At 55.4% G+C, this 14,511-nt stretch overlaps 1 protein-coding gene and 1 long non-coding RNA gene across 3 annotated transcripts in view; both read right to left on the bottom strand.

Annotated features, from left to right (window-relative positions):
• Nucleotides 1-1,264, bottom strand: part of SMOC2 (SPARC related modular calcium binding 2) — a 163,372-nt gene extending 162,108 nt beyond the window's left edge. Inside the window, exon 1 of one of the 2 annotated variants that reach the window (XM_074333859.1) lies at nt 972-1,264. In XM_074333859.1, the coding sequence (XP_074189960.1) occupies nt 972-1,055 (84 nt within the window). In that variant the 5' untranslated portion in view covers nt 1,056-1,264. The remainder of the gene's footprint in view (nt 1-971) is intronic. The other variant, XM_074333858.1, reaches the window with a different exon arrangement.
• Nucleotides 1,265-1,669: 405 nt separating this feature from the next.
• LOC109434928 (uncharacterized) lies at nt 1,670-10,251 on the bottom strand. The gene is made up of 3 exons (XR_002135898.2): nt 5,756-10,251; nt 5,214-5,376; nt 1,670-4,767 (listed from the first exon to the last, which is right to left on the bottom strand). It is a non-coding gene; the product is annotated as an uncharacterized LOC109434928 (long non-coding RNA).
• Nucleotides 10,252-14,511: the final 4,260 nt, after the last annotated feature.

Here is a 14,511-nt window from a genome sequence, read left to right as displayed (position 1 = left end):
CTGAAAAGCAGAACCGGACCACAGCTCATTTCACCCGTCTATTTTCGATACAATAAACGCCTTCAGGACAAGTCCCTGGCCACTTAAAAGCGTCTCTCCACCAGAGGTGTTCGCTCTACCTTCGTGTTTTCTCAAGCACTTGTTCAAAAACACATTTAAGTGGAATGTTTTCGTTTCTACAGATTGCATTAATTATGGGTTTGCAAACACTGCAAGCCCACGAGGTCTGCCCGAGCTGGGGGCTGCAGACGCGGCCTGGGCCAGCGGCCGGTGGCTTGGCGCGGCCCCTGGACATAGCTGCGCGCTTGGCACCGTGCGCCTCGCCGGCCAAGGCCGTCCTCTAGAAGTCGCAGCTAGAAAAACACACAGCGGTCAACCGCAGTGACCCACGCGCTGGGGCGCGCGCCGGCCTGCGCGCAGCACGGGTCCGGGAGAGGACCCGGAGGGCAAAGCGGCCACAGGACCAGGAGGCGCCTCCGCCCTCCCATTGCTGCCCGCTTACAGGAGTGACAAATGATCCTTATTTGTAATGTCATCTGCTTTCCCTAACTCTGCTTAGGGAGGGTCTCGGGGGAAGTCAGGCGAAACTTGTGGGCCCTGAGCCGGTCCCACAACTTCAGCCCCTTCGCCCAGCGAGCGCACGCGTGGAGAGCCGGCGGGTCAGCGGTCAGTGGGTACCAAGTCCCCGGTGGGTCCGCCTCGGACGGTCCGCAGAGACGTGCAGGCGTTCCCAGACCTTGTCTCCGCGCGGGGGCTGCCCACCCGCGAGGAGGGCAGGGCAGCCCAACTCCCGCCCACCCGCGGCGGTAGGACCCCAGGCGCCCGCCGCAGCGAGGCCGTCCGGCCTGGCTGGCACAGCACGTACCCGCCCGGGTCCCACCTGCCCGGGCCTCGCCAGGGAGGAGGCGCGAGCTCCTCGCGGATCACCTGCTCTCTCTCCGCACCTGGCGCAGGGACCGGATCGGACTCACCGTGAGAGCCGAGAACTTCTGCGCGGGCGCCGGTGGGAGCAGCCCCGCAAGCAGCGGCAGCCAGCAGAGCTGGGGCAGCAGCATGGTGCCGGCGGGGCGCGCGGCAACACGGAGCAGCGGCGGGAGCCGGGCGGAGGGGCTACCCGCGGTCCTCACCCCACGACCCCGGGCGGCCGGACTCGACCAGCTGCCCTCCCTGCGCGGAGCGCTCCTCCGCGTCCCTCGCGGCTCGCTGGCTGCTGTCAAGTCGTAACTGCAGAGCGTCCCGGAGCCGCCTCCCTCCGCCCTCCTCCCTCCCTCCCCGCTCCTCCCGAGCCCCACCTCCCGCGCCCGCCGCCGCGCCCGCTCGGCTCGGATGCCTGCTTGGGCCCAAGGGCCGCCCCGGGCGTGGGTCTGCTGGAGCGAAGGCTCCACGGGGGCCGCCAGGCCCTGCTGTGACTTGCTGGTGCTTGTGCGTGGCTCCTTCCCGGCGACGGCGCACACGCGCGCGTACACACGCGTATGCACACACGAGAACACTCGTGCACACACGCGTGCGCACAAACACTGGCGCGCCCTGGGAGAGCTTGGCAAAACCGCAGATGCTCTGCACCCTTCTGTCCCAAGGCACCAGACAGGGCCACCCACCAGCGTTAACGTGTCACCGAGGTCAGTCCCCAGCACCCCCTCCTGACTCTAATGGAACGTGGCCTCTCCAACTTGCTGATTGATTAGTTGGCCCCCAACAGGACAACATGCAACACATCATCCACCAGAAAATGCACGGAGGGTTGTTTGGGCATCTTTGCGCGGGTTAATCCACTTGGGCATGTGTTTTAAACCCACAGATCCGGGCTCTGACACGCATGCAGGGGTAGCCCCTGCAAGTGTGGCAGGAATGTGCCTGCTTTTGAGTGGCTCTGGCAGAGCTGTTGGGGTGTTTACGCAGCGCGCACAAAGTTGTGGGGGCTGCACTCCTCGGTGGAGACTGGTTGGAAACCAGGAGAATTTTGCACACCCAGACTCTGGATAGTATCCATTGCAGACAACATTGCTGAAATAGTTTAGCCTTGGCTTACAACTTCACAGGAAAAAGCCCTAATTCTGGCTCACACGGAAAACCAAGAGTGAAGATTTTCAAGAACAATGGATCGATTGACTTGTCAGGGGCACTGGAAAAAAAGGACAAAACAGAAAATCCAAATCTGGTTTTTAATCTGGTGTTTAATCCGGAGTTTAGCTCTGAGTGGGGGTGGGGGCTGTAGCAGCAAATTCTGGGAAGGCTGCTGAGCCAAGGCAGTGCTATCCCCACCACTGGGTCCCAGCTGCAGAGGGAGCAGGCTTCCCATTTCCATCAGGAAAGTCATGGACTTGGGTCCGGGGAAGATGGGGTAGAAATGCATCATCCTGAAAGCAGACTGCTCTAAGAATTCGCCTTCAAATTCCAGGGCCCAGAGAATCTATTAAGTACTTTAAACACATTCCTTCTGGCTTGAGGGCTCAGGAGGAAATTATAATAAAACTCTGGGGACTGCTCTAGGTTCCTGAGAAACAGGTGAGCAAAGCAGCTGCGAATGATTAAGGAAATAAGGAATGCTATTAGGGAACGTTAATAAAAATTAAGGTAAAAATACAAAAGTAAATACTGCATACAGCCCATTCTAAGATCATCCAAAGAGGAAAATTTGCATCCCACACTGACATAAATCCTTTAAAGAGCATTTGCTACTAACAATTCTGTTTTTACTCTCTACTTTGGGGAGGGGAGTGCAAGCCGCCAGCTGAAGGATTTGTCTGACTCTGCACATCTCTCTGGAACTTGGAAGAGTGAAAGCATGTTCCATCAGCTTCAGGGACAGAGAAGGAGAAGAATGATCGCTCCCATCGGACAGGTGAGGAGGGAAAGCAGCAACGTGCACGCTTTGCCAGGTCTCCTGAGCAGCAGAACTGGGACCAGAGCCCAGAAGCCCAAAGGTGCAGTGCCCGCCCTTCCCCTGCATTTCCTGCAAAGGTCTGGAGAAAGAACAGGGGCCAGAAGAAGACTCAGGGGCCCTCCAGGCCTTTTATTCAAGAATCTCAACCGGCTTTCGCATCAACTGCAGGACCCACTGCAGACTCCTCAGAGACCACTGCAGTGTTTGCCCAGGACACCGACATGAGGCCGGTGGGTCCTTCAAAGACCCCTGGACGACACAGGCCCAGTCCTAGGTTCTATAGATACTAAAAGTGGACTTTGGAGACATAATCAGTTTCCATTTTCATGAAGAACATCAATACTTATTAAAAACACCCAGATGTTATCATGTCTGTCTGTTATTCTTAAGCTGTCAAACTTTCTTGTCTGTCAAACCTTCCGAGAAACTTATTGCTGCCTTGAATGCCCCGTGAGTGCCTCGTTAGAAAGGATATACAAGTAAATTCACTTAGTTCAACAATAAGACAGGGAATAATCAGTTAATATTTTCCAAAAAGTTCCTCTAGGACAGACAAGCCCACAGAAGAAGTTCCCTCGAAATGTGTAGGATTTTCACTTAGTAAGTGATAAGAGCCCATTCTAAATCATGGCTTATGGATCCAGAATTTGAGTTTCTGGGACTGATGACAGTTACAATACAGACGAATCAGCCTGTGCTGTAGCCACCCTCGTGTTTCCAAATGACTTTCCTGCCTCCGGCCGTTACAAAAAGGCTTCATCCAGCTGACTGGCTTACTTTTTCATTTATTCCACTGTGCTAAAACTGCAAAAGGATTTTATTCTTGTGTGGGCGTGATATCATTTAGTTATTATGTCTGGCTAATTCATGTTTGGCTAGAAATCTTTTCGTCAGCTCACTTTCCTAGCTCAGGGTGCTAAGTGTAAGACCGTTAACCACATGCCTCTGCTGATTCAGTGTCTGTGACACAAAACTCACGGTCATCGTCCTGAGTGTCAGCCGAGTGGGACGGAAGGCGCCCTGACTGCCGCGTCCACCCTGGGCCGCTGTCACTAGTCACTTCCGGCACTACTATCTTCTCCTGCTTTCTGCCTAACCCTGGCAAGAAGAATCTTGGCAGTTCCCTCGGTTTTCCTTAGGTCAATTCTAGGTAACTGTCCTCTCGTCTGGTCAGGCCCCTCTCCACTCAAGGAACTGCTCTGGACTTTACCTCTGGACAAGAGAATTGTCTCTTTCTGGTAGTTCTGGGGGCTTCTGGCCCCTTCTTCAGCTCTGCCACTGTGTCCTCCCTTTCATTCTTCCTTCTGGTCCATGGTTGAAGGATGTGTGACCCTCACAGCCGTCCTGGGCTTTAGCACAAGCCCCAAGTCCGGACACCTGCCTGCCACGGAAGGTTGAAGACAGACAGGGGTCTGACAGTCAGACAGCACTGGAGCGCTGGCCGCCTCAGGACAGCAGGACGAGGTGGGCGCGCGTGGGGGTCGGAGTGGACTGGGTGGGCGTGTGCATTTGAATCCTCAGCCTGCGTCAGACGGCCCCGCTCTGTTTTCATGCGTAAGTAACAAGTCATTTGAATTGTTTGAAATTTGTCCTTGTGGACAAGTGTCTGCTTCCTCCTCAAGATGCCGTGCAAGTTTCATGCCAACACCTTTCTGGCCCCTGATGGAAATGTTTAATAACTGAAATGTGTGTAAAATGTGCTGTTTTACACACTTTCCCTGACTGAATCTCTGTGTTACAGGGGACAACAGTGCAGGACGCTAAGGAGTGGTGGGAGTGGGACGCTGCCTCAGTTTCCCCCAGGATCCAGGACCTTCCTCCACAATGGTCAGCAGCTGGGAGAGCTCCAGCATAGACACCATCACTGACTCGCAGTTTTGCATCTTGCAGGAGATTCACCACCAAACAAGGAAAAAAATACATAAATACACTGGTTTTTGACTTACTGGTAATGCTTCAAACCCACAGCAGTGTCTTCCAAGTTAAGTTTCAGTGTTTCTACAGAAAGTTCTGTTTCCCAAAGCCAGATACAAAACTGCTGCTTCCATGGCAGGAACATTCCCTCTACGATGGACAGGAGACCTGCATGGTTCTGAGAGGAGCATCTCTTGCCAACGGACCCTGGGTCTCATGAACCCATCTCACATCTGGTCACAACCTGCTGTACAGCCAGGAGGCTCAGCACAGGTTTGCTGAAACCTGTGACATAACATCCAGAAGCTATTTTTGCCTTTCCATTCATGAAGCTATGTTTACTAGTACACGAAGCTTACAGAATACATCAGTTGCTGAGCTAAAAATAACAGTAGTTTCACAAGCCCATCATTACCAAGACCAGTGGCGACAGGAGACGCGTGCATGGCGAGACCCAGAGCTAAGGAAACGAGCAGCAGCCAAGTCTTCCTAAGTTGGCCGAACTGAATGGCTTTGGGTTCTCCATACTTCTTAACCACAATCTAGGAGTCCCTTCCTCTTTTTCATATGAGACCTGCCTTTAGGAGGAAAAAAGTTTAAAGTGACAACAGAAATACAGCTTTCCAGGAATACAGAGACATGTGTACCCCAGACCCGAGCTGTCCCAACAGAATGCAGAGTGAGCAGATGCCCCAACAGACAAGGCTTCCAGTCACCCTCAGCACCCCTCCCCCACCGGCCCAGCACCCAGCCCGATGGCGGTCAGAACCCTCGTCCAGAACCCTCGTCTGCCTGTTCTCGTCTGAAAATGCTTCCTTGGGTGACTTAGCACCCACTCCATGGCCATGGACACAGTGCAGGCAATACTGGCCCCTTGACCTTACACCACCTTACACCACCTTTCCCACCTGCAGGAACAGCCCATTTTTGCCACAGAATTTTGGCCACATCATCTACCTGGCTTTGCTCTGTCTGCACCACCAGGAGCCCTCTCTGACTTCCTGGGGAGGCCACGGTCTGCTGGTCTGGCTCTGAGTTTTGCCTCAATCCTCTGTTCCTAGGAAAGTGTGCCGCAAAGTAGAGACCTGCTTTCCTGATGTAGGACATTTAATTCACAGTTCTCCGTCTGGATGCTTGCCTAAAGAAACCAGGTGTTTCCTTTAATACCTGTAAAGTAACTAAAGCATGGGGAGCAGAGAAGCATGGATTTCTTGGTGGCACTCAGATGCGTCTCCTCGGGCTTGCAAAGGGGAGCACTGCATTCCAGGAAGGTGCCCAAATGTGTTCCAGGCACACAGCGGCAGGCGGGCAGGGGCAGCTGTGTGCAGCTGGGTGCCATCTCCGGGACAGAAGTGCACGTGCGCGCTGGGCCTGGCACCCGGGCAGGCGGGGCATGACCAGCACCTGCCCTGCTTCCTGGCGTCCCTGTGCTTGGTGTGTCCCTCGCTTCTTCAAGCCCTTGAACCTCTCTGCTCCATGTCCTAAGCAGTCATTCCTCCTTCTAGATGCTTCAGCGACATCATGTGCTTTTCCGCACAGTAAGGCCAGGGTTAACGGTCACCTCACGTGTGGCACATTGACGTGGCGAGGTGTCATCCAGCCGTCACACAGGACGTACAGATAGCCAGGTAAGGGGCACTGATTTAAAAAGTCAAAAATGAGTTCCATCGAGACATGCCGATTGACTAGGAGAGAAGGGAATCCTGACTGCGGATGCGCCTGCTTCCTACAGAGGCGGCTGCAGCCAAGGCGCCAGGACAACTCCTGCAACAGACAACACAACTGTGATTGCAGTTCAGTAAAAACCCACTTAGGTTTGGTTAAGGGGCACTTCGTAAGTCTCGGAGCTTCTGACGGGGGCAATTTGGAATGACAGTCACCATGAAAGTGTGGGTGAAATTATTTAGTCAAAAGAGAATGTTCTGGTTTTTATTTGTTCATTGTTTTGTGTTGGGGATTGGGACCATCACAGGCAATTTTCAGCCCTTTACTTGTTTTCACAACTTTTTTGTCATTTTAACTTGTGTCAGGTTAGTTTGTAACTATTTTATTTTTATTTCTTACGTTTCTAGTGTATGTCTCACTAGTAGAATGTTGGCGTATGGGGAACGGCGTCAGCAGGAAGGATGCCATGAGTTTGTCTATTGCTGCGAAAGGAAATGTGCTTCCCGTGGAGTCATGACAACTCTCTCACACGCAGCTGAGGGCCCGTGGCCTCGGAGACGCTTCCTGGGGCACAGCGTGTGTTAACATGTAAACTTGGTGTGTGTGCTCTGCTGTTGGAGCCCTGACAAGAGCTACTGATGGGCCTGTGCTGTATTTCGGTTTATCATTTTTGTTCACAGTACGAGAAATACACACCCACTAGAGAAGGAAGCAAGAAAGAGGGGAGGGCGGGGAGGGACCGGGAAGGAAAGGAGGGGAAAAGGAGGGAAGAAAGAAATAAAGAAAGAAGCACCCAGCGTTCTCTGGTTAAAGACCGTGTTAGGAGAAAGCTTTCGTCCCTCTGCTCTGCAGAAGCACCTCCCGAGCCCAGGAGCAGAGTGTTCAAAGCCATAAATCTATGAGGACAAACAGAGCAGAAGTGGGGACAAGCAGGTGAACACAAGAGCTGACAGCAGAGGCACGAGGGGAAACAGAGGGAAGATACACGACGGAAACGACATACGGAACCGAGAGAAGGCTGAGAAAGCAAGTGGCACGGAGACCTTTGGAAGCAGGAACGAAAGCCACCCGTGTCTGACCCAGGGGAGCAGAGGACTGATAGGTATTCCTCTGAGAGGCTACAGCAGAGCGTGGCCCGATCGATGGCCGCCTGGGCCTGTCTCGGGCAGGCCCGGTACTGCCCATGGGAAGCAGTGCAGGCTCACGTAATCAGTGTTGGAAAACTGCCTCTTCCCACTCGGGCTCCTGACAGACTGCCTTCAGGCTCACATGCTCCAGGATGGAGGCCTGGTCTGGAAGGGTCTTCCCCAGGGAGGCCGGGAAGATCCTGATTGGGGTTCCGTCGGGGGAAGGGCTGCCAGTCCCCTCCAGTCAGAACCACTGCTCTCAGAACACAAAGCACATAAGTGTCATCGTCAATATGAGCAGACACCAGGCCCACCAGGAAAAGCCTGTCCCCACGCACAGGCCGAGCCCAAAACCACGGGAAGGGACAAGTGCCTGGAGGACAGGCGAGGGCGGGTGTGGGGCCGGGGGACACAGGCTCCCGCCCTCGGTCACACGGGAACCTCCACGTCCAAGAAACAGCACGAGGTGCTTTGTGTGTTTTTTTCAAAATAACTTCACTAGGGTAAAAACAAACAAATCACCTCTTAGTACATGGGAAACGGAAAATGCAATGGAATGCTTGAAAGATGCAGGTGAAAAGACCTCCCTGGAAAGGGCAAACCTGTGCAAACTGGGAAACCAGGAGAGAACGCCTGGGACATGGAGGTCACACGGACAGGTCCAGAAAAGCCTGTAACTGAGAGAAGACACAGCGTTTCCAGCCCACCGGCTCCCACTGCGAACGCAGCACTCAGATCTGGGACAGACGTGGCCGGGGACCCCGGCTGACAGCCCTGGGGACGAAGCCCAGGTGGAGGAAGAGGAGGTGGGAAGACCAACCCCCAACTGCCTCTTTCCCGGCCTGGGAGGCAGGCACATGTGGACCGCTCCCTGCGGAATCCCTTCCTGGTCTGGAGAGGTCGGACAAGGTGACCGCAGCACCAGCAGCTGGGGGCAGAACCCTGGGACTGTCACACTCTGTCACACTCAGGCCAGTGACAGGCCACGGGTCGAGTCAGGCTTTCTGAAACTAACTGCCCCCTAGTGAACCACAGTTCCCGCGGTCCTGAGGTCGGGAGGTGGGTCAGGGATGAGGTCAAAAGCCTTTCTTCATCCTCTTCTGGGAAAGAAGGTGGTGAAGGGTCTGCTGGTCTCCTGTCACAGCCTCCTGGGAGGGACAGTCTAAGGACAGGACGTGACAGCCTCCGGGAAAGCAGCTTCCGGAACCCACACCCCTCAAGATTCGGGGAAAGGAGGGAGCTGTGAGAAAAAGGAGCTGGAAGGACACTCCCGTGTCCTCGAGCCCCAAGCAAGGCTGGGGAGGGGGCGGAGTCCAGGACGCTCTCTCCAACCTCCCGAATTCTCGAATCCTCGGAGTGAGCCCCAGACTATCCAGGTGCTACCTCCCCACACGCTGTCACTCCCCCCCCAAGTCAGCCCCTCTATTGCATTCATGGGGAGCACGCTGGTGTCTGAAGTGCAGTAACCGGTACACTCAAGTCTGACTTGCTTGCTAAATATCTACAGATACACAATTAGGTCCCGCACTGATTGGGACAAGAAGATTGTCACTGTCAAACATACTTTTGTAAAAGGAACACACAGGTTGTCTCCTTCCTGCTCTTCCTCCAGTTGCGCCCTCACTAGACCCACTCGGGAGGTGGGGGGCAGGGACAAGGGGACACACAAGGGCCAACACTGTGACCTGGACAGAGAGGGAATGGGGTGGAAGGAAAGAAGAGTGGGGACGGCTCGGGGCTCCGGGGTCCTCGAGAGCTGGGGTCCCGGCTGAGGCCACTCAGACACACAATCAGCCACAGGCTTTCAGGACGCGACACAACGTCAGGCACCTGAGCCGAGCGCAGCCGGCTCCCCGCCCCATCGTGCTGCACCCCCTCCCGTGACCCTGAGGGGAGGAGACGACCCACTGCAGGGTTAGCACAGCAGGCGCTTCCAGCCCTGCTGGGAGTCCTCCCGGGGCACCCAGTTTTCGGCACTTTAGGTTCTATTCCCACACGGCGGCCACATGGTGCCACTAAGCTTCCTGCCACCTGTTGACAAGGCCCGTCTCTCTCCAGGTGTTGACAACATTTTCCAGATCTTCTCATGCTTCCGCCTGCCGCCTCCTCGAGGCCCAAATCCGAGGCCCAGGCAGCAGGCACTAGCAGCCCCCCTAGTCCCAGCTCCCGTCTGGCTCCCGCCCCTCCCCACGGGCGGGCGGCCTCCAACTTGCTCCCCAGGAGGAGGGAGGCAAGGACCACGAGCCAGCAGAAGAGTCACCAAGGACAGAGCACAGTCTGGCAGCCTAATGCCAGACAGGAAAGGGCGAGTGCATGAGGCCTGCCCACACCAAGGGGTGGGGCTGCGAGGGTCACAAGGGACAGGGACCCCTGGGGTCACCCTGGAGGCTGCCGACGGCAGGGGAACCCTCAGAAACACTTGCGGATCATTTCACAGACACGGAGACATGTCTCGAGATTGGAAGGGTCTCCACATGCTCAGAAAAGTGAAGGGAATCGTCTGACACGCAGGTACAGCCTCAGGAGCCAGCAAGGGGATGGGGGGAGCAAGACACAGCCTTCAAACCTGGAAGGAAAGGAGACTCGGGCACAGGAAGCGAGTCAGGCCGGCCGCAGCCGCTAGCAGTTCAAGGGAAAGGAGCAACCAGGTGGCACACATGCACGCACACATGCACACACACATGCACGCACACATGCACGCACACACGCACGCACACACACGCACACACACATGCACGCACACGTGCACACACACGTGCACGCACACATGCACACACATGCACACACACGTGCACACACACGTGCACACACACATGCACGCACACATGCACACACATGCACGCACACATGCACGCACACATGCACACACATGCACGCACACATGCACGCACACATGCACGCACACATGCACGCACATGCACGCACACATGCACGCGCACATGCACGCACACATGCACGCACACGCACGCACATGCACGCACACATGCACGCACACATGCACACACACATGCATACACATGCACGCGCACACACACGCACACATGCACGCGCACATGCACGCACACATGCACGCACACATGCATACACATGCACGCGCACATGCACGCACACATGCACACACACATGCACGCACACATGCACGCGCACATGCACGCGCACATGCACGCACACATGCATACACATGCACGCGCACATGCACGCGCACATGCACGCACACATGCACACACACATGCACGCATATGCACACACATGTGCAAGACCCATGTGGATATTCGCACACACATGTGCAACAGACCCGAGCACACATGTGCATGTACACGTGCACACACATATACATGTCTCCGTGCACACAAATACACATGTACAAACATGCAAACACATATGCAGAGAAACATGCGAACACATGCACAGACGTGTACACGTACAAACGCACACAAACACACCAAATGGCTTTCAGCTCAGTCACCTGGGCAGTGGGATGGTCCGCGTGCTGGCCAGGCCGCAGTGCCCGTCCCTGTGTCCCTGACCCGGGGCTGTCCTTCATCCCACAGGCTCCCTGTCAAACATACCAACTACACAGCAAGCAGAAAAGGAAACGTAAGAGGCGCCAATCTTGCAGGTCACAAGTTTTCAGGAAAAAAAAGAAATGTAAATAAGTTTCCACAGAATTGGGGGCACCATAAAAGGTCCTGGTTAAAAATAGAGTCTGACAGAGACGCTGAGGGATAAAAATCACCAGCCGGCTAGTCCTGGCAGGAACGAAGCTGGGCCGCCAGATGCATGGTCACCCAGCGAGGACATGCCGTGAAAGTGCCGTGCTGTGTGCACTTTAACTCAGCCTGGCGTCTCGGAGATGCCACTTGGGCCTGGGCTCCCTCAGGTCTGGACCTTCCCTCCTCGCCACCTCCACAAGGCTCACGGCCCGAAAGGCCCCTTTACAGGAAGGCTTGTGCGGTGAGCAGCAGCTCTTCCGCCCGCTTTCCGTAGCCATCGCCAGCTCGGTGCCCCTCATGGCGTCCTCAGAGGACCTGCGTGCTGTGTCTCCGTCTGCTCCCAGCTGCAGAGCAGCACGTGCTCTCTGAGTGCCAGGCGGGGCACCGGGCACAGTTTGCACCCCAGAGGCCAATCTTGTGACAGGATCAAGCTCCACTCTGCAGGGTGCTGGCCGGCACAGGGACAATGTGTGTGGGTGGCCGCGCTGGCCCTGCTCACGGTGACTCAGGCACGGGTGTCGGACGCACAGTGAACCCAGCATAAGAACTGCAGCGCAGGTGACTTACAGCTGATATAAATCACAAATCCTATCCCAGGGGCAGTTTTGCACACGTCTAGCATTTATACCTCCCCCTGGGGCTTGGGCTTCTGGCTCTCAGCATCCATCCACAGCCCAAGTCCAAGGACAGCAGCCCTTCGGGGGGCCCCCACTCCCACTCTTGGCCCCGACTCAAGTCCTCAGGCACCGCATTCCTGGGGAGGGGTCTTTTGTGCACCAAGTGGAAGACCACACTGTTTGTTTGTTTTCGGTTGTCTAGGCACCACCGAACTCGGGCCTGGCTGCATTTCCCCAGAGTTTGGCTCCCTGAAAACCTGTGACTAACGTGTCTGCTATTTGGTTCCTTGAGCCGATCCTGTGCTTCTCGCTGGAGACTGAGAGCCTGCCCTCCAGAGCACCTTCCTCCCTCCTCCTACCTGCTGCTCTGCCGCACCGCATGGTGACGAGTGGTGAGCCTGTGCGTGATGGGACCACATGACACACACTGCATCACGGTGTCCCCAGCACCAGGCACGTACCCGGTCGGTCACACGTGAGGTTTTTCTGGGGAGTGGAAACTGAGTTATGAATGGGGGCTCTGAAGGCATGCGCATTGTGGAGTGAGTTAGACGTGAGCACAGAGGATGGGGACTCGGACTAACTCTTGAAGGATGAACAGGAGTGAGGTAAGAAAAGGGAGACAGAGGCATGTCACACGCGGGACACTGGTTTGTGAGCTGTGAACTGAACGGAGTTCCATGAAAACACTGTATGACCAGAACGGGAGTTTTACACAGGGGGACAATTAACACAGTCACACGTGTAAGGTCAAACCCAACTGTGGTGAGACTTACACTTCAGGAAAAAGACAATTCTGTTTTATGGCAAGCAATAGAGAGTCGCTGCATTAATCAGGGTGAGAGAGAGAAGGGGAGGGAGAGATTCTAAGGAATGGGCCCACAGGGTTGTGGGAGTTGACACGTTTGAAATTGCAGAGCCGGCCGGCAGCCTGGAGACTCAGGAGAAGTACATGCTGCAGTCTTGAGTCCAAAGGCCGCATGGAAGAAAATTTCCATCTTCTCCGGGAACCGTAGTCTTTTTCCTCTTAGCATCTTCAACTGATTGGACGAGGCCCACCCATGTTATGAAGAGTAAGCTGCTTTGCCCAGAGTCGACCGATTTAAGTGTTCATGTCTTCTAGAAATCGCTTCACAGCAAACAAACAGACTGCTGTTTGCTCGAAACACTGGGCACCAGGGACTGGCCCCTGAGCCATGAAGTCACCACCCCCATCACGGGCTGTCCGTGAGGAGTGATGGCTTCCGCAGAAGCTCCTAGAACCGGAGCACGCCGACGGTGGCTCTGCAGGGCGAGTCCTCTGGCAGCGCAGGCCTCTATCGCAGCAACACGAGCACACACAGAAACGAGCGCTGCACATTTGGCACCTCACTAGGTCCCTGTTACAACGGAGATCCTGCCTTCAAAGAAATGACAAAGCAGATAAGAAATAGAGTCACTATAAGTCGTGGGTTATCTGCGTCCTTTGCCTTGGCCTCCTTTTGACGCTTCCTGTCCCTTAATAGCTTCAAGGACAGGAGGACTGAAGAGCAAGGTTTCACCAGGGCAGCATGGCCACTGGCCGCTCAGGGGCTGCGCTCAGGGAAGCCCGATGAGAAGACAGCACTTGCGTCCCGTCAGTTCTTCAGTAACCACCGCGTCTACTTCCCATCATGGCTCGCGTGTCGGGAAGGACTGATGTGCAAGTAAAGAACAACAGCTCTGGGCACCAGCTGACATGTTCTACGTGTGTAAAGATGGAGCACGACACGCAGCTGTAACGCGGGGTGTCAGCTCCCACTCCCTGCACAAGAACGCAGGGTATGGTGAGGCCAGAAAGGAACCCCCAAGGAGCCATGGACAGGGGGTTCTTACCACTATATTCTCCATGGCAGCTGGTTGAGGCACAAATGCAAACATCTGCCTGCACCCCAACGAGGGGTCTTCCTGCACCCCATCTCACTGGCGGCTCAGCGAGACACGGGAAGTGGGATCCACATGGTCTGCAATCCGCCATCCGCTTGCTGACCCCACTTGCCAAATGCAGTCCGCGCTTGCTAGCGTAGCCACGGCAGCTATATCAGTGGCTAATGGCTAAGTGGTTACAGCTGATGGCCAACCAGTCACAGCTGATGGCCTCTACTACCCGAGCCAGCACCTCCCCACATGAGGCTGAGAATCTGGAAACTTCTCTCTGGGACTCCATCCGTACAGAAGCTGCAATGCACCAGGACACATTAGAGGAGAACGGGGAACACTGACCAGAGATGGCAGTCACCTCTTCCCACGGGGACAGGGATGAGCAGGCGGGCGGTGTCCCCGGGCTGGATGCTGTGTCCCCACCTGGACTCTGGCTGCGCACACGTCCGTTTGGTCATATTTGCAACGGTGTGAATATGGGCGTCATTTTTAACAATGCTTTATCCTGTAACCTTCCCTGCACAGGTCCGGCTGCAGCCCCAGTGTGGCCTGCGAGTCGTCAGACGCCCCCGTGCACACTCCAACGAAACGGTTGTCTGAGCCGTTTCACATGTGAACGCTCCGTGGTGGACACTTTCGGCTAGACAGCCACAAATGTTAGGTGTGTGATCCATAGAGACTCCACTCACGGC

This window comes from Rhinolophus sinicus, linkage group LG05, assembly GCF_036562045.2.
Source record: "Rhinolophus sinicus isolate RSC01 linkage group LG05, ASM3656204v1, whole genome shotgun sequence".
NCBI classification, from domain to species: domain Eukaryota; kingdom Metazoa; phylum Chordata; class Mammalia; order Chiroptera; family Rhinolophidae; genus Rhinolophus; species Rhinolophus sinicus.
Note: the sequence above shows the minus strand (reverse complement) of the source record. Positions and strands in the feature narration are given on the sequence as shown.